The sequence below is a fragment of the Mastigoproctus giganteus genome, chromosome 4, assembly GCF_048544385.1.
Source record: "Mastigoproctus giganteus isolate SK-2022 chromosome 4, ASM4854438v1, whole genome shotgun sequence".
Lineage (NCBI taxonomy): Eukaryota > Metazoa > Arthropoda > Arachnida > Uropygi > Thelyphonidae > Mastigoproctus > Mastigoproctus giganteus.
Window position 1 is genome coordinate 158,577,478 of NC_143578.1, and position 23,891 is coordinate 158,601,368.

Below are 23,891 nucleotides of genomic sequence, written 5' to 3' on the forward strand. Positions count from 1 at the left end.
TGCTTGTGTTTCACTGAACTTTTCCATTGAATTTGTCTATAAATGAGTAAAATAAGCCAGAATATCACCAGAGGATCGACACTGACGGAATCCATACTGGTGATCGTTGATCAGAAGGAAGGTTTCTAGATAGTTTGACTTGGTGGTTAATTGATTTTTCCATTACTTTATAAAGAATAGAAGTAATTGCAATGAGAAGATAATTTTATGATTGGGATTTCTCATCCATTTTTGGAACTGGCTGGATATGAGCAAATTTCCAAGCAGAAGGAAAACACCTTTAGAATAAGAAAGTGAAAAAAGGCAGAAAAGAAGAGGAGGAAATTCAGGAGCGCAGGTTTTGAGAACAAGTGGAGAAATACCATCAGGACCTGGAGCTTTCTTAGCATTGAGATTTGTAAAATCCTAGTGACATCCTTTTGGCGGAAGACCACAGGAGACATTGAATGGAGTGTGGTGGGAATGATGGGAGGTGTTTTACTAAGATCATTAATACATGAGTTGGAAGAGAAATGGGATGCTAAGAGGTCAGCTTTATCCTTAACTGAAGTGACAACAGAACCATCTGGTTTGGACAGAGGCGGGAGCAGAGATGGGTAAAAATTGCAGCAAATAGCTTTGGCAAGAGACCAGAATGCTCGGCTACCATTAGGGCAAGAAGCAAGATTTTTACCCTTAGCCTGTTCAAACTCTAGTTTGGACTGATTAATAACTGCTTTACAATTGTGAGCTTTGGTGTAGGCAGAAAATGAAACTGAAGAATTAGAAACAAGCCAATTACGATATGCAACATTCTTCTCTTGAACAGCCTTAGCACATTTATTGGAAAACCAAGGTTTAGATAACGGACGAGATTTTAAAGTGGAGTGTGGGATAAAGGATTCCATTCCTGCAAGAATAATTTCGCTGACACGATCTGAGCAAACGTTGACATCAGAAGTTTTGAAACAGTAATCCAACCAGGGAAAAGAAGTCTCACAGGTCATCCCATTTTGCATTCTTGTAATGCCAAACAACACAAGGTTGGGAATAGTCGTGAGATAAAGGCTCCATTGGAGAAGAGACAACCACCAAGTTGTGATCTGAAGTGCCTAAAGGACCTCTCAATTCAACCGTGTACTTAGATGGGTTGTTTGTGAGAAAAAGATCAAGTGTGTTGGCTGTATGGTTAGGATTGTCCAGTAGTCTTGTAGGTAACTGAACAATCTGTGCAAGTTCATTAGAAATTGCAAAAGCCTCAGCATCTCGACCTGCTGGGTCGGTGTGACTAGAAAACGGAAGCCAGCTGGAGTTGTGAACAATAAATCACCAAGGAAAATTACCTCGCTGTTAGGAAAGTTGGACTGGAGAAAGTCAAGTTGCAAAGAGAGAAGTCAAAGAGCTCCAAGTGATTAGTGAAGTTGGGAGAACGGTAGAGACAACATATGAATTTGACACAGTGAGGTAGAGAGATTTTAAGCCAGAGAAGATTGAAGAGAGGAGATTCCAAATTACGAATTCTCTGACAGGGAATATCAGAACGGACATATGCACAAGTACCACCTTTGAGGCAAAAGGAATCATACAGTGAATAATTTGGGCACCTTAGATGAGCAGTAGTTGAATTAACCAATAACTGAGATTCTGTCAGAAAAAGTACATGTAGTTTGGCAGACTGCAAGTGGAAATGGACATCGTTGAGATTAGAATTGAGACCACGTATATTTGTGAAATGAACTAAGAAGTGTTTTTGACTCCCAGATAGCCGGTACAGCGTGTCTGGCATATCTGAGAGAATGTCTGTGACATCCTCAAGGAGGATGCAGTTATAATTCAGAAATTAAGGGGAAATCTTGTCTGACAAATTTGATTGGATGCTATGATGTGGTGAGAAAGGAACTGGATGCAAAGAATAATTTTGATATCATATACTTGGATTTCAGGGTAGCTTTTGGTACTTTACACATGGAAGACTACTGTACAAATTGGAGTGGCATGGCATTAAGGGCAAGTTACTGCAATGGTTAAAAGGATGTTTGAGTGGGAGAGGATAGAGAGTGGTTATCAATGGAGACTGCTAATCGTGTACTAATGTTATTAGTGGAGTCCCTCAGGGTTCAGTGTTGGACCCATTGTTGTTTTCTGTTTTAATCAATGATATTGATGAAGGTATATCAGGATCAACGTCTAAGTTTGCAGACAGTTGAAGGTTGGAAGGGTTGTTAATGACATTAATGATAGTACGTTACTGCAACGGGATCTGGAAAAGTTGAACAGATGGGCTGAGAGGTGGCGGCTGAAGTTTGACATTGACAAATGTAAAGTACTGCATATGGGTAGCATTAACCCCAGAGTAACATATCATATGGTTGGTACTACACCCAAGGTAGTGTAGAATTAAAAGGACCTGGGGGCAATTGTGCAATCAGATATGATGTTTTCTGAGCAATGCAGACAGACAGGCTAGAAGAGTATCTCTTGGTCTCTTGTCAATGATATACAATAATTTTGCTAGCAGAAATATGGGAGTGTTTGTCCCCTTGTATAAGGAAATGGTCAGGTGACACCTGACCATTTCCTTATCAAGATCAGTGGTCTCCGACAGTTTTTAAATTCTGTACAGTGGGATCAACTGATGATGTTACCAACAGTAAATTCTAAGTGGGAAGCATTCAAGGAAATAATCGTGGACGCTACTAAAAGTTTCATACCTATTAAGAAATATTGTTCAAGGTTTAGGCCTAAATGGTTGTCAAATGAACTAATGAGACTCATAACAGAGAAGAAAAATGCATGGGATGCATATAAATTATCAAGCGACTCAGAAGCCTATGGAAGATATAAGTTAATCTGTAATCAGGTAACAAAGGAGGATTGGCAGGCGAAGGCAGATTACGAGAAATCCTTGGCAAAAGCTAAGAAAAACAGCAAGGATTTCTTTACTTATATAAACTCTAAAAGGAAGGGGATGAATCTGATTGGTCCACTTGGCATCGATGGTTCGACTGTTGATGATCCTGCTCAGATAGCAAACAAACTGAATGAGTATTTCGCATCTATTCACACATGAGGAGTTATTAAGGTTTGAAAATGGCAGAAGGTTATCAAATTGTAGCAGGGTGCTTAATGATCTTGTAATAACTGAGAGCAAAGTGGAAGAGAAATTGTTGAAGTTAAACGAAAGAAAAGCACCTGGGGTGGATGGGATCTATCCAGTTATATTAAAGGAGGCGGCAAAGCAACTAAGCAAACCCTTAGCCATAAATATGAGAGCATCCTTGGACTCAGGGGAGGTTCCCACGGACTGGAGATGTGCAAATATATCCCCAATTCACAAAGGGGGATCGAAGCGTGACACGAGTAATTACAGACCAGTTAGTTTAACTTCTGTTCCGGGTAAAATAATGGAGTCTCTGGTTAAAGATGCATTGCAGGATCATCTAGACAAGACTGCAGCAATAATTCAGACACAGCATGGGTTTGTTAAGGGAAAGTCTTGTCTGACAAATTTGATAGGATATTATGATGTGGTTACAAAGGAACTGGATGCAAAAAATAATTTTGATATCATATATTTGGATTTCAGGAAAGCTTTTGACACTGTTGCGCATGGAAGACTTTTGTACAAATTGGAGCAGAATGGTATTAAGGGTAAGTTGCTACAATGGATAAAAGGATGGTTAAGTGGGAGAAGACAGAGGGTGGTAATCAATGGGTGCTGCTCTTCTTGGACTAATGTTATTAGTGGAGTCCCACAGGGTTCGGTGTTAGGTCCACTGTTGTTTTGAATATATTTATCAATGGTATTGATGAAGGTATATCAGGCTTAATGTCGAAGTTTGCAGATGATACAAAGGGTGGCAGGGTTGTTAATGACAGTAATGGCAGTGTGCTACTGCAACAGGATCTAGATAATTTGGGCAGATGGGCTAAGAAGTGGTAACTGAAGTTTAACCTTGACAAATGCAAAGTACTGCATATGGGTAGAAGTAACCCCAGAGAAACGTACCAACTGTGTGGTACTACACTTGAGGTGGTAGAAAATGAAAAAGACCTGGGAGTAATTGTGCAGTCAGATATGAAGTTTTCGGAGCAATGTAGACAGGCTGCCAGGGCAGGTCATGAGGTTTTGTCAATGTTATATAGGAATTTTTCTAGCAGGGAAAAGGAGGTGATTATCCCTCTGTATAAGGCAATGGTCAGGCCACGCCTTGAGTACTGCGTACAGGTCTGGAGGCCTCATTTTAGGAAGGATGTAGATTTACATGAGCGTGTACAGAGAAGGGCAACAAGATTGGTGAGGGGAATGAAGGGATCCTCTTTCCAAGAGAGGCTTAAGTTCTGCAAATTGCAGTGGCTGGAGACTAGGCACCTGCACGGTGATCTGATTGAGGTATATAAGGCCTTGAATGGGTTGAGCACGCTGAATTCTGATGGGATCCTTCCACTTGTTCAGATTACGAACCTAAGGGGGCATAAATTCAAATTAAGAAAAGACAGATGTAGAATAGATGTGCGGAAATTTGCCTTTAGCCAGCGGGTGGTTAATTGCTGGAACAAACTTCCATCTGTCGTTGTGGAAGTTGATAGGTTAAATAAATTTAAGGAGGAACTGGACAGGCATTTGGGGGGAATGGTGTGATTTTTTTTTTTTTGGCTGATGCTGCATAAGCTCATACATTTGCTTTCTTGCATCACATGCTACTACTACTACCACCACCACCTTGAGTACTGTATAAAGAATTGTGTAATAACTGAGAGCAAAGTTGAGGTGAAATTGTTGAATTCAAATAAGAAAGGCCTGGAGTGGATTGGATGTATCCAGTTATATTAAAGGAGGTAGCAAAGGAAGTATCTGTTTACTTCCTTTGCTGGAGGTAAAGTTTACAGATCAGGAGGTCTCATTTTAGGAAAGATGTAGAGCTGCTGGAACGAGTACAGAAAAGTACAATGAAATTGGTGAGTAGAGCAGAGAGTTGCCATTACCAAGAGAGGCTTAAGTTCTGCAATCTAGCCACCTAGGCGTGATCTGATCGAAGTGTATAAGGCCTTGAATGGTTTCAGCAAGCCCAGTGCTGATGGGATTCTTCTTCTTGTGCAGATTACTCACCTGAGGGGACATAAATTCAAATAGAAGGAAGACAATTGTATAATTCATATGCAGAAATTTGTCTTTATCCAGTGGGTTGTTGATAGTCGGAACGAACTTCCATCTGTTGTAGTGGAGGTCAACATCTAAATCAGTTCAAGGCAGAACTAGACAAACTTTTGAAGTGAATGGATGGCTGAAATGAAATGTTTTTTTTTTTTTTTTTTTTTTTTTTTGGCTGATGCTATGTAAGCTTATATTTACCTTGCATCATATGCCTCTGCTAATGCTAAGTGTATTCTCGCTGATTGTCCCCATTATTTCAGTATCTGTAAAAATGGGGACAATCAGCAGGCTCTGTAATTCTAAACGATCTATTTCAATATCCAAAGTCCATCTCTCTTTAACCTTATCTAACCATATTTTTGACTATTAGATTTAAACAAAATTTGAACAGATAAAATTTGGCCCAAGATGCCCTGCACCATTATACCACAAACCTTCAAACAACTACGGATCAACCCCCCACTGATCATATTCTTCCAACTGTACATTAACAGCAACTTCCACTGGTATCTTGCATATGAATGTTACTGAAAATAATTGGATCAGTATTGATTAACTTTAGTTGCCTAACTGAGGGAAGTGATTGAACTACAGATAAGCAGTGGTGGAGAAGTAATTTCTTTGGCTGACAATGGAGGAAACCCCTTTCTATCCAGTTGACTCTATATAAATTTATCCAAGTGTTATAGCGTAATCAGCAGATTTTGTTGTGCTGTAGAGCATTAATTGATGACATGGCAAGTTTTGCAAAAAAAATGATATGCACTGCAAAAAAAATTTGCAGTGCATTTCATGTTGTATGACAGACAAAATTGAAACTAGTATTATATTTCAAGTAATATGCAAACTAGTATTATATTTCAAGTAATATGCAAACTAGTATTATATTTCAAGTAATATGCAACAGTGAAACTAAGATTCATGTCAGTCTTTATTTCAGTATGCTTGTCTTACAGATTAATGATGATTGCAACTTTGAAAAATATGTTACGAGCATTACATTATCCCATGTCAGGTTACCAAATTGATTTATTTAAATTCATATCCATTGTTACTAAATTATTTAAATATATTAAATTCTGAATTTAAATTTTTTAAGTATTTGTAATACATCAGATAATACTTTTTATAATGGACTTCTGATCCTAGCATTTTCACTATGGATTTTTTCCTTGTTTAGGATTATTGTTTTATTTAATGTGTGTAGGGAAGGAAGCATTTAATGTATTTTTTTGTTATGGTTAATTACTATCACTTGTGTGCGTATGTGCGCACATTATTTCTATCCTATTTCTTTGGTGCCTCCGTAGCCAGGTGGGAAGGAGCAGCGATGCGTAGCACATGCTTCTTGATTGGACCAGGGTTCAAACCCGTCACCACCAAATACGGAGGATGCGGAAAGGTCAGGGAATGACCACCGCATGTCCCGAAGCAATATGGCCTTAGTTGCTAATGCTCCTTAAAAACAAATAACAAAAATGAAATAAATAATCCTATTTCTTCCCTTGCACCATATAATCTTTGCTTTCTTGCATCATTTTGCCCATGCTAATACTAAATATTATAATATGCTATGATATTAGTAGGGCTTTTGTTTATTGGTAGATTTGTTGGTCCAGAAATTGACTTAGCCATATCTGGTATATGCAGAGCATGTTCTTGCATACCTTTGATTAATAAACGAGAGACCCTACAAATAAAATTTACAATTGAAAGCGGCAAGTAATTGGGTATTAGTGATCTTTCCAGTTTTGACGTGTTCATCCATACCGTAGTGACAAGAAGTCATGCCGTTATTATCATGGTGATTTATTAAGCCCCCAGTTTATAAATGTAATATGCCAAGCATCATTTTAGTTTGTAGTAAATCACCGAAGTAGATGAAATGGCATCGTTTTTGTTACATCTCATATTGTGAATGCCTTCACAATAAGTTGTGTTGTAAATCATTGAAGTAGGTGACAATGGCACCTACTTCAGTGATTTACTACGAACTAAAATGATGCTTGGCGCTGACTTGTTTCTCTAGTAAATTTCCTGTAGTCTGAGGCTTTAAGCCCTAAACCCCCATTTTTAAATGTAATGTGTTAATTCATTCTTCAAGAAAGATATATCCATTAATTAAACTTTAATTATTGTTCTGTACTTATTTTCAGCCTCAGATAGCAAAACTATACAGATATGGGACTGTTCTAAGGACCAGTGTATCATGTGCTTGCGAACAGATGCCAGTGTGGCTACCCTCAAATTTGATGATCATCTGCTTATTGCCTCAACATATATAGGACACTTAGTTTCATGGGATATGAAAAATGGCCAAAGACTAATTGAGTATATGCGACATGTTGGAGCAGTTTTTACTTTTGATTACTCAGTTGAAATGAATGTTTTGGTAAGTGGTTCATCAGACACTAAAGTGAAAGTATGGTCCCTCTCAAGAGGAAATGTTTTAACAACACTTGATGGGCATACAGCATGGGTTCTCAAAGTAATGTTGAAGCCATTTCCAGCTCAGCAGGGAAGCACTTACTTGGATCGACATTTACTATTCAGTATGGATAATAATAAAATAGTAATCTGGTCATTTAGTTTTGTATACCAAGCTGATGAAGAGGGTTTGTACATAACCTCTCTGTATAGTATTCCAATTAAAATCGGTGATGCTAACTTCTTTACTCCAGGCCTTTATTTTGATGGGACTTATCTCTTCTTTATGAAACACAATTCTCAACCCAGTGCATATTCTCTCTTGTGTAAGTGGGATGTCCGTTTAGGAAAAATGATTTCAGAGACTGAACTGAATTTAAAAGTAAAGGCTCTTCTTGGAGTAGGTAGAAAATACTTTGCTGCTGTGACAACTCAGTGGAAAAACAAAATTCCAAATTTTCTAGTTTTAGATATGAATACACTAGATCATGTAGCACAGTGGTATCTTCCCCCATCTAGGTAAGTTACTTAATTGTTTTTTTTTTTTTTTTTTTTTATTTTTATTTCTTTTGATGCATTACAAACTACTTATCACATTAGAGTCTGATGCTTTTTAAGATCAAAAATTTAACTTTTTATAAGATTTTATCAAAACATATTTTTGGTGTTCACCTAGCAAAAGAGAATCATATGCAATTCAGATAATAACTATACTACATTGTAAATTTAGTTTGTGAAGTATTCAGTGGGTTAAAAAAAAAAATTTCTCTCTCTTTCATTTCTTTATTGCAGTACATTTTATAATAAGAGTTAACTCGTCCATACTATTATCTGTTTGTGTGCATCATGTCTAATCCCACCACCCTCAACTTACATCATGCAGTAAGATTTGTCTTTTTGAGACATCAATCTTACTGCATCGACATTGTGCCAAGCTCCAATATTCCTTACATTTCAAAGGTACAGCTCTAAAATTGTGTTCACAGGTTGGCTGTTAGATAGTCCACCAAACCAAACCTGTTGGTAACTCCCTAGGAGTCTCCCAGATGTTAGTGTATAATCTTGCAGCCTCTTCATCCAGATAGTGACAGGAGGGAGTCCGAGTAGTATGAATTTGTGGAGGGGGACATTATTGAGGCCATGTCGAGGAGTTGGATACACCCTTGGCATGTGCGTGTGTGCAAGCGCACGCACACGCCAAATATCGTGCGCTTGCACGATATTTGGATATCGTGCAAGCGCACGATATCCAAAAATTTTGTTATTTCGTACAGTATGCCCTCCTCACCTTTCCCTACTACTGGATACATCATGAATATCAAACTAATAGAAAAAAACTTATCTGCGAAAAGACCTAAACCTCCCAAACACTTTCTCATTCATTTCCAGTTCTGGAAATGAATGAGATAACTGGAACTCAGTTCCAGTTATCAATGATATCCATTTCCAGTTACAGTCTGCCAAGCCCCACATAATTTTGAATCCCAGTTATTGGTTGATTAACCCCTGCTGATCTCAGTTGTCCTAATTACTCACTTCAAAGGTGATATTTGTGCATATGTACACTGTGATATTCCGTCATAGACTTAGTAATTTTGAATCTCATCTTTTCGATCTTCTCTGGCTTAAAATCTGTCTACCCTATTCTGTCAAATTCATCTGTTGCCTCTAGGTATCTCATATCACTCTCCTAACTCCACTAATCACTTGGAACTCTTGATTTCCTCACTTTGAAACTTGACTGTCTCCAGTCCAACTTTCCTAACATTGAGGTAATTTTCCTTGATTTTAATGTTCACAATTCCAGTTGGCTTGCATTTTCTAGTCACATGGACCCAGCTGGTCAGGAAGCTGAGGGTTTTGCAATTATTAATGACCTTGCACAGATTGTTCATTTATCAACTGGTCTTGGCACAATCAAGTCAACACACTTTATCTTTTTCTCACAAACAATTCTTCCAATACGTGGTTGAGGTGGGTGGTCCTCTAGGTATTTCATATCACAACTTGGTGATGATTTCTTCTCCAGTGGACCTTTTTCTTGTGGCCATTCTCAACTCTGTGTTGTTTGGCATTATAAAAATGTAAAATGGTATGCTCTACAAGGTTTCTTTTCTTCTTTTCCTTGGTTGGATTACTGTTTTAATCTTCTGATATTAGCATTTGCTCAGATCCTGTCAGTGAAATTATTATTGCAGGGATGAAATCATTATTCCACTTTAAAATCTCATCCTTTATCTAAACCTTGGTTTTCCAATAAATGTTCCAAGGCCGTTCAAGATAAGAATGTTGCATATTGCAATTGGCCTGCATCCAAATCTCCAGGTTTGTTTTCTGCCTACACCAAAGCTCTCAACAATTGTAAATCAATTATTAATAGCTGAAACTGAATTTTGAATTCTGAACAGGCTAAGTGTATAAAACTTGTTTCTTGTCCAAATGTTATATGTTGGTTGAAAATTCTGGTCTCTTGCAACTCTATTTGCCGCAACTTTTGCTCATCATTGGTCCCACTTCTGTAAAAACTGGATGGTTCTATTGCCACCTCAGCTAAAGATAAAGCTGACCTGCTAGCATCTTACTTTTCTTCTAACTTGTATATTTATAATCTTGATAAACCACCTTCTACCATTCCCATTACACTCCATTCAGTACCTCTTGTGGTCTTCTGTCAAAAGGATGTTAGAAGAATTTTGAACAGTCTTTTTGTCAACAAAGCTCCAGATCCTAATGGTATTTCTTCTGAGCTTAATCCTGTTCTGTGTTCCCCTTTTTTTTTTTTTTTTACATTTTCTTATTCCACTAATGTTTTCCCTTCTTAAAAATTTACTCATTTCCAGCCAGTTCCTAAAAAGGGTGACAAATCATCCCATTGCAGTTATTATTATTATTGCTCTTTTATATTATTTCTCCCTGATTGGGAGTTCCACCTGTGATGGGTATTCTTACCAAGTGCACAGGGTGGTGGTTGTTATGTCTGGTGTTACTGTTGGTTGAGGAACTCTCTGACTATCCTACAGATGTTCAGGATTGCGACTTTCTGGAGTTCCTTGTAGGTGTTCGCTGGGAGACCTATTGCTTCTAGGCTGTTATGTAAGGTCTTTGGCACCATACCTGTGGTTGACACGATGATCGGGAAGGTTGTTACTTGTTGCATATGCCACATCTCTTTGATCTCTTAGCTTAGGTTCATGTACTTCCTGATTTTTTTCCCCATGGATTTTCTGCAGGTTACCAGTTTTGGGTACCGCTATGTCAATCAGATAGGTAGATTTTTCTTTCTTGTCCACAAGGGTTATGTCTGGTCTGTTGTGCGGATTGTCCTATCCATTATTATGGCATGGTCCCAGTATAGCTTGTGGGCTGGGATCTCTAGTACTGCCTGGGGTTCATACTTGTAGTACTGTACACTTTCTTCGATCAACTGGTATTTCCTTGCTAGTTTCTAATGTATTATCCTGGCTACCTGGTCGTGTCTATGAGTGTACTCAGTCTGGGTGATCACCTTGCATCCCACGGTGATGTGTTGGATCATTTCTGAGGCCAGGTAGCATCGTCGACACGTGTCATCGAACACGCCGGGTTCCTTGGCGATGTATTTTCTGTAGTTCCTGGTGTTGATTACCTGATCTTGGATGGCGAGCATGAATCCTTCTGTCTTGGGGAAGAGGGTCCCGCTTGTGAACCATGCATTGGAAGCAATTTTATCTATGTGATCTTGATGGAGATCATTGTAGTGTTTACCATGGAGTGTCTTCTCTGCCCATCTTTCTAGCTTCCTTTGTACCTCCTGGCTGGGGGAGCACTCCTCGCTTAGATTGAGTGGGGTATACCACTTGTCTATCTTCCTTATGGCCTGGTGGAGTACTACTGTGTGTTTCTAGAAGTAATCCTTCAAGGTTAACTATTGCTGTCTTCTGTTGCTCACTGAGGTCTATCAGGCTCCTTCTTCCCGGGCAATTGTCATTCTCTCCACAGCAGATTTCGGGTGGTGATGGCGGCTCTTGGTCATCATTGTCCTTGTCTTTCTCGTGATATCCTCTACCTCGGTGTTAGTCCAATCTATGACCCCGAAGAAGTATGTTAACACTGAGACTGTATAGGTGTTTATGGCTTTAACTGTGTTCCCTCTGCTCAGCTTTGCTTTCAGCAGGCTTCTGAGTCCTGATGGTATTTTTCGGTCAGGCAGGCCTTAATTTCCTTGTGCTGTAACTGCTGAGCCTGCATCATTCCCAATTATTTGTAGGCCTCTGCCATGGCTTTGATCTCTTTACCACACTGCAGCTGGTAGTTTCGGTTGACTAATTTTCCCTGATGCAATCTGTGGGTCTTGCATTTGTCTAGACAAAATTCCATCCTAATATCATTGCTAAATTCTTCGGTGATCAGAAGTAGTTGCTGAAGGTGCTTCTCGGTTCCCACATAGAGCTTGATGTCATCCTTGTACATCAGGTGGGTGAGGGTGTACAGGTTCTTCTTTCCTTCTTTGAGGTTATATCCATACTTGCTACTGTTGAGTCTGGTAGATAGTGGGTTAAGTGCTAGACAGAACCACAATGGACTCAGGGCATCTCCCTGAAAGATTGCTCTTCTGATGGGGATTGGCATGGTTGTGATATTTTTGACCTTAATGGTAGTACTCCATTTTGCCATCGTTTCTCCTAGGAAGTTTGTAACTATCGGATTGACTTTGTAGATGTTCAGCCCTGTATTAGCCATCTATGAGGCATGTAATCGATGTAGGTTGTGTACATGTTGCGGCACTTTTTGTAGGCTTGCTCCATAACTGCAGGATCTATGGTTAATTGTTCTTTTCATCCTTTGCTCAGCTCTTGCATCCTTTCTGCTGTTCGGCCATTATGTTCTGACTTTCCAAGTGATTATGCAGCTGGTCAGGATCTTGTATATCATTGAGAGGCAGGTGATTGGCCTATATTTCTCTGGGTTTCTTGTATCTTCGTCTTTAGGCTTCAGATATGTTGATTCCTTGAGTGAGAAACTTCGGGATTGTCTCTGGGTGCCTTATCACTCGGGTGAACTGCTCTGCCAGGTGCTTGTGTGTGCAAATGAGCTTCTTGTACCAGTAGTTGTGGACATTATCTATTCCTGGAGTTTGCCAGTTTTGAGAGTCCTTGATCATCTGTTTTACTTCTTCCCAAATCTCCCACCCTCTCATTTCTTGCGCGTCCTTGGTTTTCTTGCATTCTATTTCTATCCAGGTGCCTCCATAGCCAGGTGGGAAGGAGCAGCAGTGCGTAGCACACGCTTCTTGATTAGACCGGGGGTTCGAGCCCGTCACCACCAAATACGGAGGATGCGGAAAGGTCAGAGAATGACCACCGCATATTCCCGGAGCAATATGGCCTTAGTTGTTAATGCTCCTTAAAAAAAACAAAAAAACAAACAGTTCTATCCAGGTGGCTCAGCTGTTATATCTTACTTCCTTGCTCCATATGTTTCCCCCAGAACTCCTCAATTGTCTTCTTTTCAGGTGGTCCATTACCTTCTTTCCCGTCTTCTCCGAGATTCCTGTAGAAGCCTCTTTGGTCCTCATCGAAGATTCGTTTGTTTATTTACCTCTATTCGGCCTCTGCTTTGGTATCATGTGAGTCTTTGTGGGATCCATTCCTTCGAATTCTGTTAGGTCCTTCTTCCACTCGTCCTCTATTCTGGATATCATGACTTTGTCTTTTTCCACTTCAACTGCTGTTGCTGTGGGTTGTATTTCTTCTTGTTCTTCCTCCTGTGGTTCGGTGGTGGTATGTTCTTCCTCCTGTAGTTCTATATTCTTTAACCTTTGTAGTTGATTGCTCACACCCTGCTTGATTTTTTCCAAGGTTGTAGAAGCTATCAGGTTCTTCGTGACGATGGTCCTTCTCTGGTCTGCTATTCGCTGTTCGGTGACTTGAATATCCTGGAATCGTTCCAGCCACTTGGTATGTAGTCTCATCCTGTAAGTTGTCATCTCAGTCTCCAGCTTTGTTATTTCGTAGTATGCTTGCATGATGTATGTATTCATTTCGATGTTCCACTTCATGCGTCGGCGTTTTCTTCATTATTATTATTATTATCAATTTATTTCTCTGTTGAGGAGGCACCCCTGAGACCGCCATTCGCTAAAAGGTGAGAGTTATATTCTAAGGTGTGAAGCGAACCCATGAGCAAAAGGTTACAAAGTCCATGGGTTGTTCACCCTGAGAGGTTGAATACAGAATTTTGGAATAAAATTCTGTATTCAAGAATACATGAGTAATTATAATTTTATAATAGAATATTTAAATTTTTGGCATATTTGAACATCATAGAGTATTTATAATTTTGACATCTTAGGTTGGCATCTAGAGTACCGAAAATATGTAGTTAAAAGGGATCAAAATTAAATGCAATTTTTGAGTCAAGTGGCTGTGCACTACAGTTACAGGAAACGATAGGAGTCAGCAAAGGCTTGCATTCTGTAGGCTTTTTCATTACAGAGCCTTTCCGGTTCAATTCTTAGTTCATTGAAGAGTCCTATTGTGTTTGCTGGAAAAAAGCGACTTAGGCTGTCCAGGTTTTTTAAGTTGCTTTGAAGAGAATGTCTTGTTTCAGCAATTCTGGTGGCTTCTTGACACAAGTGAAACAAGCTGTCAATACTGTGAGTGTCTAATCTTCCTGTTAGCAGTTGAGCTAATGTGAAAATTTTTATTGTGTGAATTGTCTGTTTCCAGGGAGGAATGCTGAGATTGGAAAGTACGATGGCTCTAGAGATAGCAAGTGGGTGATTTGCGATCCTGTTCAGCCATCTCAAGAGCCAGTATTCAATACTTAGGAAAGCTTTCAGGTTGCTCGGTGGGGCAGAGGGCCAAATCTGTGAAGCATACAGTGGGATGGAAAATATACATTTCAAGATATACTTTTTAAAAAGATCTGGGTTTCTAATTTCCAATTAATTCCTGTTTGGCAGCCCAGAGCACCGATATGTTTTAGCTGTGATGTAATCAAAGTGCTTGGAGAATGTTAGTCCCTCATTCCATTTTAGGCCAAGGTTTATTTGCGATTTAACCTTTGGAACTTCACAACCACTTACCAACATAGAGATATTGTTCCTGCTCTTTTTCTTTGTAATTGTCATCTGGACAGATTTGCTTGGATTTAAACGTAGTCCAATACATTCGAGGTAATGCTCCAGTTCATTTATTGTGTTATTGGCTTGTTGATTTGTTTGCTTAACTTGTTGTAGATCTTTAGATTTGACGAAGAATTTCAGGTCATCAGCATATATAATAAAGTTGTCTTTATGGGATGCAAAAAATGGTTCCAGAGCTGCAACAAATAACAGTGAAGAGAGAACACCTCCCTGTGGCACTTCATGCAAAATGGAGTAATGGGCAATAAAATTGTCATTACAGATTATGAGGCGTCTTTCCTTCAGAATGTTACATAAAATCTTCAGAAGACTGCCTTGTATTTTGAAGTAGAAAGATAAAATTTGTTCCAGAGCCATTATCAAGATATTGTCAAAAGCTGCGGATATGTCTAGGAAGATAATATTGAGCTGTTCCTTATTGTTGAGAGCTTTCTGCATCCGGAAAAGGGTCTCAAGGAGATTTGTGATGGTTGATCGTCCAGATAAGACAGAGTGTGGGTGCAGAGGACGATGCCTGAAGCAGTGTTGGGTGAGAGCTGAGAGAAGGGTCTTCTCAAAAATTTTCAAGGTGGTGCAACTTATGGCTATGGGTCTATAGTCTTTGGCATTTTTTGGTTTCTTTATTTTGGGAATGGGCCTGACTGTGTAGCTGATCCATATACCGGGAAGAGTACCCTTTTGAATGATTTGATCGAAAGTGTGATGTAACACCTCAATAATGTAAGGGCTGCTGATTTTTGCCATGAAAAGAGGGAAGTTATCAGGACCAACAGTTGCTTTATTAGGAAGTTCATTTATGGCTTTCATGAGGTTTTCTTTGGTAATTGTGATGATTGTTAAGGTGTCTTTCTTAATAAGTTTGAAAGGATTCTTCTTTTTCTGCAGTTCGGTGAAGGAGGTCAGTTATTCTCTTCCTGTTTTCTTCAGTTGCTAATTGGTTGGGCACGGGAGGTTGTCCAAATGTCTTCTTGGACCATTTGGTAAAGACCTCGGCAGTCATGAGACCCTTTTTCCTTGTTTGAGCTTTGATAATACAACTGCGTAACGTGCTTGTCTTTTCAGCTTTATAAAGTGAGCACTCTCTGTTTTGTACAGAATGTAATCATTAGGATGTCCTGTCTTCAGCCCCTTCCTGTAAAGTCTTTGCTTTTTACAAAAGACATTTTATTTGTGGATTAAACCAGTTTTTGGATTTCCCTGATATTCTTATGACCTTCGATGCTCCTTTTGTGAAGCTCTCCAGCTACAAAAAAAGGGTTTTTGTGAGCTTTAGGGCCAGTAGCTGGAGAGCTTTCTCTGCCGGCTTCGTGTTTAGTTCTTGTCATTTGTATTCTCGAAGCTCTTTGAGGATGATGTTGGGCTTGATGTATTTTAAAGAAAAGGTCATTCTGTTCATGCCATTATAATTTCCACCCTCCCTCTGATTGGTTCCAGCAACATTGAGTGTGGTCTCTACAGCTATGGGATTGTGGTCTAACTTAAAGCGAAACAAGTTGTCTGCTAATCTAATGCTAAGTGTATTGTAATAGACAACATCTAACCATTGATTCCCTCTAGTTGCTGGAGTAAACAGCTGTTTCAGATTTAGTTGTGCAAGAATAGAGTCAAGATTTCTTTTTGCGTCAGTGTGTTTTGGAATCTGCATGCTAACGTCTCCTAACGGGATTGTATCTACAGCTGGATTGAGATTAACGGTAAGCCATGCAAGGCGTTCATTTCTTGAATCTCTGGTGTGCTCAGGAGGCAGGTATATAAGACAGATTTGTAATTTTACTTTCCCATTGAAAAAGGTAGCACAGGTGGCTTCAAAATTATCTGATTTGGAGAGGTGTTCCTTTATAGACTGATTAGCATTAGTAGAGGCATATGATGCAAGAAAGGAAGCTTATGCAGCGTCAGCCAAAAAAAAAAAAAAACTTCCGCTTCACCCCTCCATTCATTGGAAATACCTATCCAGGTGAGCCTTAAATTTATTTAGGTTATCAACTTCCACAACAAGGGATGGAAGTCTGTTCCACCAACCAACTACCCGCTGGCTAAAGGCAAATTTCCGCATATCTATCCTACATCTGTCTTTCCTCAATTTGAATTTATGCCCTCTCAGGTGATTATTCTGAGCAAGAGGGAGAATCCCATCAGCATTGAGCATGCTCAAACCACTCAAGGCTTTATACACCTCTATCAGATCACCTCGCCGGTGCCTAGTCTCCAGACACTGTAATTTGCAAAACTTAAACCTTTCTTCGTAAGAGCACCCCTTCGTTCCATTCACTAATCTCGTTGCCCTTCTCTGTACTCGTTCCAGCATCTCTACATCCTTCTTGAAATGAGGCTTCCAGACCTGTATACAGTACTCAAGGTGTGGCCTGACCATTGCCTTATACAAGGGAATAATCATCTCCTTATCACTGCTAGAAAAATTCCTGTATATCATTGATAAGACACCATGAGCTACTCTTGCAGTCCGTCTGCACTGCTCAGAGAACTTCATATCTGCCTGCACAATTACCCCCAGGTCCTTTTCATTCTCTACCACTGTCAATGTAGTACCACAGAGTTGATACATTGCTCTGGGGTTGCTGTTTCCCATATGTAGTACTTTACATTTGTCAATGTTCAACTTCATTTGCCACCTCTCAACCCATCTGCTCAACCTTTCCAGATCCTGTTGCAGCAGCATAACATCAGTAGTATCCTTAACAACCCTGCCAACCTTTGTATCGTCTGCAAACTTGGACATTAAGCTTGATATACCATCATCAATATTATTTATAAATACAGAAAACAATAATGGACCCAAAACTTGACCCTGAGGGCTCCACTAATAACATTAGTCCACGATGAGCAGTGTCCATTGATTACCACTCTCTGTCTTCTCCCCCTCATCCACCACTTTATACATAGCAGCAATTTGCCTCCAATGCCACACTGCTCCAAATTTGCAGCAGTTTTTCATGTACAACAGTATCAAAAGCCTTTCTAAGATCCAAATATATAATATCAAAGTTATTCCTTGCATCCAGCTCTTTTGGACTGCATCATAGTATCCAATCAAATTGGTCAGGCAAGACTTCCTCTTAACAAAACCATGCTGTTTCCGAGCTGTAACTGAAGTCTCGTCTAGATGATCCTGCAGTGCTTCCATTAATTTTCCTGGAACAGAAGTTAAACTCACAGGGCTATAATTACTTGTGTCAGCCTTTGATCCTCCTTTGTGAATTGGGGTTACATTTGCACATCTCCAGTCTGTGTGTACCTCCACTGAGTCCAAGGAAGCTCTCATAATTATGGCTAACGGATTGCTTACTTCCTTTGCTGCCTCCTTTAATATAACTGGATAGATCCCATCCACCCTAGGTGCCTTTCTTGTATTTATCTTCAATAATTTCTCCTCCACTTTACTCTCAATTATTACAAGATCATCTAGCTCACTGCCAGTGTTTACTTCATCTATGGCATTCCCCTTCCTGAATAACTCCTCATGTGTGAATGTAGATGCAAAATATTGATATAGTTTGTTAGCTACCTGAGCAGGATCATGAACAGTTGAACCATCGATATCAAGTGGACCAATCTGATTCATCCCCTTCCTTCTAGAGTTTACATAATTAAAGAACTCCTTGCTGTTTTTCTTTGCATCCCTTGCCAAAGATTTCTCGTAACCTGCCTTCGCCTGCCTAACCTCCTTTGTAACTTGGTTACAGATCAACTTATATCTATCATAGGCTTTTGTGTCACATGTTAATTTATATGTATCCCATGCATTTTTCTTCTCTGCCATATGCCTCATTAGTTCATCTGACATCCATTTAGGCCTGAACCTTGAACAATATTTCTTAGTTTGTATGTAAAGCCTAGTAGCTTCCAAGATAAGTTCTTTGAATGCTTCCCATTTTGAGTTTGCGGTTGGTAACATCATCAGTTGGTCCCACTGTATAGAATTTAAATACTGTCTCAGACCATCGTAGTTGCCTTTACGAAAGCAATAACCCTTCCCTTTACCCCTGATGGTAATTACCTCCTTGAGTAAATTCCACTTCAGCACACTGTGATCACTGCCACCTAGTGGTTCCTGTATCTGCAGATTCTTAATGCATGAAGAATCACTACTGATAATCAAATCAAGAGTATTGCTCCCTCTAGTTGCCTCCCGAACATGCTGATTTAGAAAACAATCATCCAATAAATCCACAAAAGCCTTGCTAATGTGTGAGTGAGGAACCCACAAATTCCAGTCAATATCTGGGAAATTGAAATCCCCCATTATAAGACTCTCTGATTTACTGGCCCACTCTATTTCCCTGTACAGTTTCTTATTATACTCATCAGAGTCATTAGGCCTATAGCACACTCCTACTCTCAATTTTGATCTCCCAATGCTTATGTCACACCAAACTGACTCGACACTGCACTGTCCAGCAATGTCGACTGGCTTCACTTCCTTTGATTTTATGTGTTTCTTAACTAATAACCTAACACCTCCTCCCTTCCTATCCTGTCTATCCTTTCTGTAGATGTTGTACTCCCCAAATTCCAGTTCTGCATCCCTTATATCTGTGTGACACCACGTCTCTGATATCCCAACAATATCTGCCTTTGATGTTTTGAGCAATACTTCAAATTCATCAAATTTATTTACTAAACTCCTAGCATTGGTGTACACGCAAGTATACCTGCACCTGTTTCTATTCTTAGCTACCCTAACACAACCCATGTGTTTACTTGTACCGCAATGGCTCCCAGCAGTCTCTGAAATATCATGCATCTTGTTTTTCAGGCTTCTGCTCATTCTAATAGAAGCAGTGCAAGAATCTCTTTCACCTCTGCTAATTTTACGTAAGTCGGGGAATTTCCCTATGCTTGTGCAGCACTCACATCTGTGCTCATTGAATTAATTGATTTAAAAAAAAGAAATGCTGGACGAACATATAAATAGAATTATTTATTGTATTTATTCATTTTATCTCGTGCGCAGGAAAAATTACAAAAACATTGTAATTTAAAAAATTTCAAAATTATAAAATTACAAAAAAAGAGAGGAGGTAGGCATAACATCAGTAAGTTTTACCTCTCGAGCATCATTGCCAGAATCGACATCTTCAGCTGATAACTATGCCGCTGTGGAGATTTAGAAGCCGCTCAACCTTACGAAAGAGCATATTAATGGATGACTGGATGGTGGCTTTTTTCTTTTCATCATAGATTTCTTTGTAGCAAGCAAGCATATTATTCACCCCTCTGTTAACTTTTAAGAATCGTTCGCTGTCAGGATCCATCTTCTCAAACCTCGCCATTGCCAATGCAGTTGCACGAAATGCCATTGCCATCTCTCTGATGATGAAGCGTCTTTGCTCCTCATTTGGTTCATCTTGAGCTTTGTCAACATTTCCTTCTTTCACATTCGCTGCCTGCAAGTCAGTAAGTTCTTCATTAGATAATTCCTTCTCTTCTTCCTCTATTAACTCCTCCATGTCTTTGGCATCAATCTCCAACTGAAGTAGTTCTGCAACCTTTAAAATCTTATGTGTAACCGCTTCATATGATTAGTCTTTTTCAAATCTTTCAAAGCCTTTTATTTGCCGTGGGCATATTTTCTTCCATGCGCCATTTAAACAACTTTTAGTAATTTCCGCCCAAGCCTTATTAATGTTTAAGATGACATGGTTCCTGTACCATGATTTAGATTTTAAAGTTTATTTCCAGAATTTCAGAATGATTTTGTTATTTTTGTTTGTTGTTTTATATTATACAGTGTATGTGAGATATGTTGTAATTATTTTTCAATAAATTTGTAATAATTATTTACACCTTATTTTTTAATCTAAATATTTTGGGGCAGCAAATTTGATTTTGCTTGCTCGCGGCACATAGGGTCGCAGTGGGCCTGGGTGTGGATAAAGGGATGGTTGAGTGGGAGAAGACAGAGTGGGTGCTAATATTCTTTGATAAATGTTATTTGCAGAGTCCCCTATTCAGTTCTGGGCCCATTTTGTTTTCAGTATTTCAGACTTAATGTCTACATTTGCAGATAATATTAAGGTTGGCAGGATGGTTAATGACAGTAATCAGGGTATGCTATTGCAACAAGATCTAGATAAGAGGACTGCTCCCTGGAGGATAAATTAGCATGATAACATGCTGTTGTGTTTATACGTTTATATGTGAATTTTCCATTTGCTTTCATTTCATTACACTTGTATAATTAGTAATACGATCTCATCCTTGTTTAATGCAGTGTACTAGCCTTTGTAACCTTTATATTAGACTTTTACCTTGTATTAACCTTTACTGTAAACCCCTGGCTTGTAGCCGTGAAAGGTATTGTATACGGCATATGCATTTTGTATGCAATAAAGATTTCTTCTATAAATCAGGCAGATGGGCTGGGAAGTGGCAATTGAAGTTTAACATTGACAAGTGGAAGATACTAAATGGGTTAAAGGGTTAAATTAAACTAATGGTTTAAATTAAAGTTAGTTTAACCCAGTTTAACCATTAAACTGTGTTAAACTGTTATCCCAGTTTAATGCCAAGTGTGTAGTACTATAGTTAGGTTAGTGGAAAATAAGAAAGACCTGTGGTAATTTGCAGTAAGATATGAAGTTCTCTGAGCAGGCTGCCAGGATGGCCCATCCTGATATACAGGTATCTGATATACATGAATTTTGCCTGTAGAGATAAGGAGGTGATTATCCCATTGTATAAGGCAATGATTAGGCCATATCTTGAGTTCTACTTACATGTCTGGAAGTCTCATGCACAAAGATGTGGATCTTTTCTAGTAAGTTCAGAAAAGAATAACAAGATTATTGAGGCAAGGCAAGACATCAGTTCTGCATATTACAGATGTAGATGCTGTGAGGAGATCAAAGCTCTGAATGGATTGACTAAACTCAGTGCAGATGGAATCTTTTCTCTTGCTCAGACTGTGCACACGAGGGGGTTATAAATTCAAATTGTGGAAGGATGGTTTAGAAATTTGTCTTCAGCCAGCAGGTAGTTGATCATTGGAACAAACTTCCATCTGCTGTTGAAGGTGGGTAGTTTGAATAAATTAAAGCAAGGTATACAAATTGTTGGAGGGAATGACCAAGTGATATGGGAAGTGTTGGTTATTTATTTTTGGTGTTGCTGTATAGGCCTTCTTGTGTCATTTGCCACTACTAATACTATTGTACCCATGGTATGAGTATGGAGTACGGGGGAAAAAATATAAATTTTTAATTTATTAGTCAGTAGTTGTATTTTCATCAATTAATTACAAGAATATAGGTAGTAAAATTAAATCAGAGCAAAAACATTACTGGTATTATGCCAAAATATTTGGTAACACACTTTAGGACTCAAGTTTTATCTGTTAGCATGGAAGTGAAAAACTTATTTAATAGATTTTAATGAAGATATTCTGTCCCACTTGTTTAGGGTATACTAAATTAGAAATAATATTTAAAAATATAAAATCATTAATAATCGAAACCACTTCTATTTTTTTTAGAGCATCGACCCCAGATTTCTCACAGATGACTCTGGGTGACTGTGAATGGCTAAATGGTATGGATGGAAAAAATGACCAAGGTGTCCTACTTGCGGCAGGGTTAGAAGACAACAGTGTTTATATCATTAAGTGGATTCCAAGAAACAGAGATGATTTGACTGCCCCTGCAAATGCCACTAGTGTGACAGACATTATTAATGATCGTGAACTTATGACCCAAAATTGAAGTGTTTGTGTCTGTATTTAAAATTTGTATGTGTATGTATGTATATATATATACAGGAAACCCTTGATTAATGCGGTTTTGAACAATGCGGTTTTAATTAGTGCGAAAAATTTTTTTGATACTATCCCCTTAATATATGCGTTATCAAATTTGATTAGTGCGCTGTTTTTTTCTTGCGGTGCTTGGCAACTCACAATGGGGCCTAAAGCGGCAAATACGTGACACGCACTCACCAGGGTCTTGTAACTTAAATGAATGGGAATCGACTCCAAAATGCTCGACAGCAGCACCCCATACCACTCTGAAATTGAAATTTGCTCTGGTAACTCATATTCTTTTATTATTAATATTAAACTTCTTTAATATTATGATATTAAAGAAGCAGTTGAGAACATACACAAATCGTGGGAAGAAATGACGAACAACTGCATGAGAGCTGTCTGGCAGAATCTTTTGCCTGAATGCGCAAATGATTTTTGCGGTTTCATTAATCCTGTCAACAAAGTTATTGATGAAATTACTACAATTGGAAAAGACCTCGGCTTTGAGGAAGTAGATTGAGAAAACGTTAGAGAATTATTGGACTCGCATTCAAAAGACTTAAGTAACGACGATCTTGAAATTGAGCATCAACATGCATACGAGGAAGAAGACGAAAATGAAGCAGAAGAAAAGCAATTTGCTCCCAAAGAAATTTCATTCAAAAAACTTGAACTATTTAATACACTTTAAAAAGCAAAAGAACTCATACTAGAGATTGATCCAGATGCAGAGAGAAGCATGAACATTCGTTGAGGGTTAGATAAGCAAATTGATTGTTATCGCAAAATCATGGAGGAAAGGAAGAAAGCCACCACTGTTCAATTGAAGTTAGATAAGTTTTTTTTTTGCAAAAAATAAAATTTAAATCATACTATCTTTTTTTAAATTTATTCCTTAATAATTTAAGAACTATGCAGTGCATTATAGGTACGTATTGAGTAAAAAAAAATATATTTTTACAATTTCATAATTTTCAAGGATTCATAATTATTCCCATTGTTTCTTAAGTTTGATTAGTGCGGTTTTAATATGTGCGGTATATTTCAAGGATTCATTAACCGCACTAATCAAAGGTTTCCTGTATATATATATATATATATATATATAAAAAATTACTTTTAATTTTAAATTCATTCCCTTTTTGTATATAGTGTATAATGTACATTGTTTTATTAAACGTATAGTGAAAAACATGTTTACTCTTTACCACTGGTGGTTCATGTTATAAGAAAGGGGTGGTTCTGACTGAAATTTTGATTTTTGAAACTTTTTAGTTTTTTCCTAATTATGGAATGATTACTAATGATAAACAGAATCATTAGTAATGAAAATTAAAATATACAGCAGAATCTCGAATCCAGCAAATGATCATATACATGGCATTTTTAGTTATTTAAAATCATTAAAATATACCTTTTATACCATTATAAAAGTGTAATTT

The 23,891-nt window shown here is 38.5% G+C and overlaps 1 protein-coding gene across 1 annotated transcript in view; it reads left to right on the plus strand.

The window, feature by feature from the left end:
• Nucleotides 1-22,408, plus strand: part of LOC150087137 (F-box/WD repeat-containing protein 2-like) — an 83,390-nt gene extending 60,982 nt beyond the window's left edge. Inside the window, exons 3-4 of the mRNA XM_090372384.1 lie at nt 7,291-8,080; nt 22,183-22,408. Coding sequence (XP_090228510.1) covers nt 7,291-8,080; nt 22,183-22,408 — 1,016 coding nt within the window. The remainder of the gene's footprint in view (nt 1-7,290; nt 8,081-22,182) is intronic.
• Nucleotides 22,409-23,891: the final 1,483 nt, after the last annotated feature.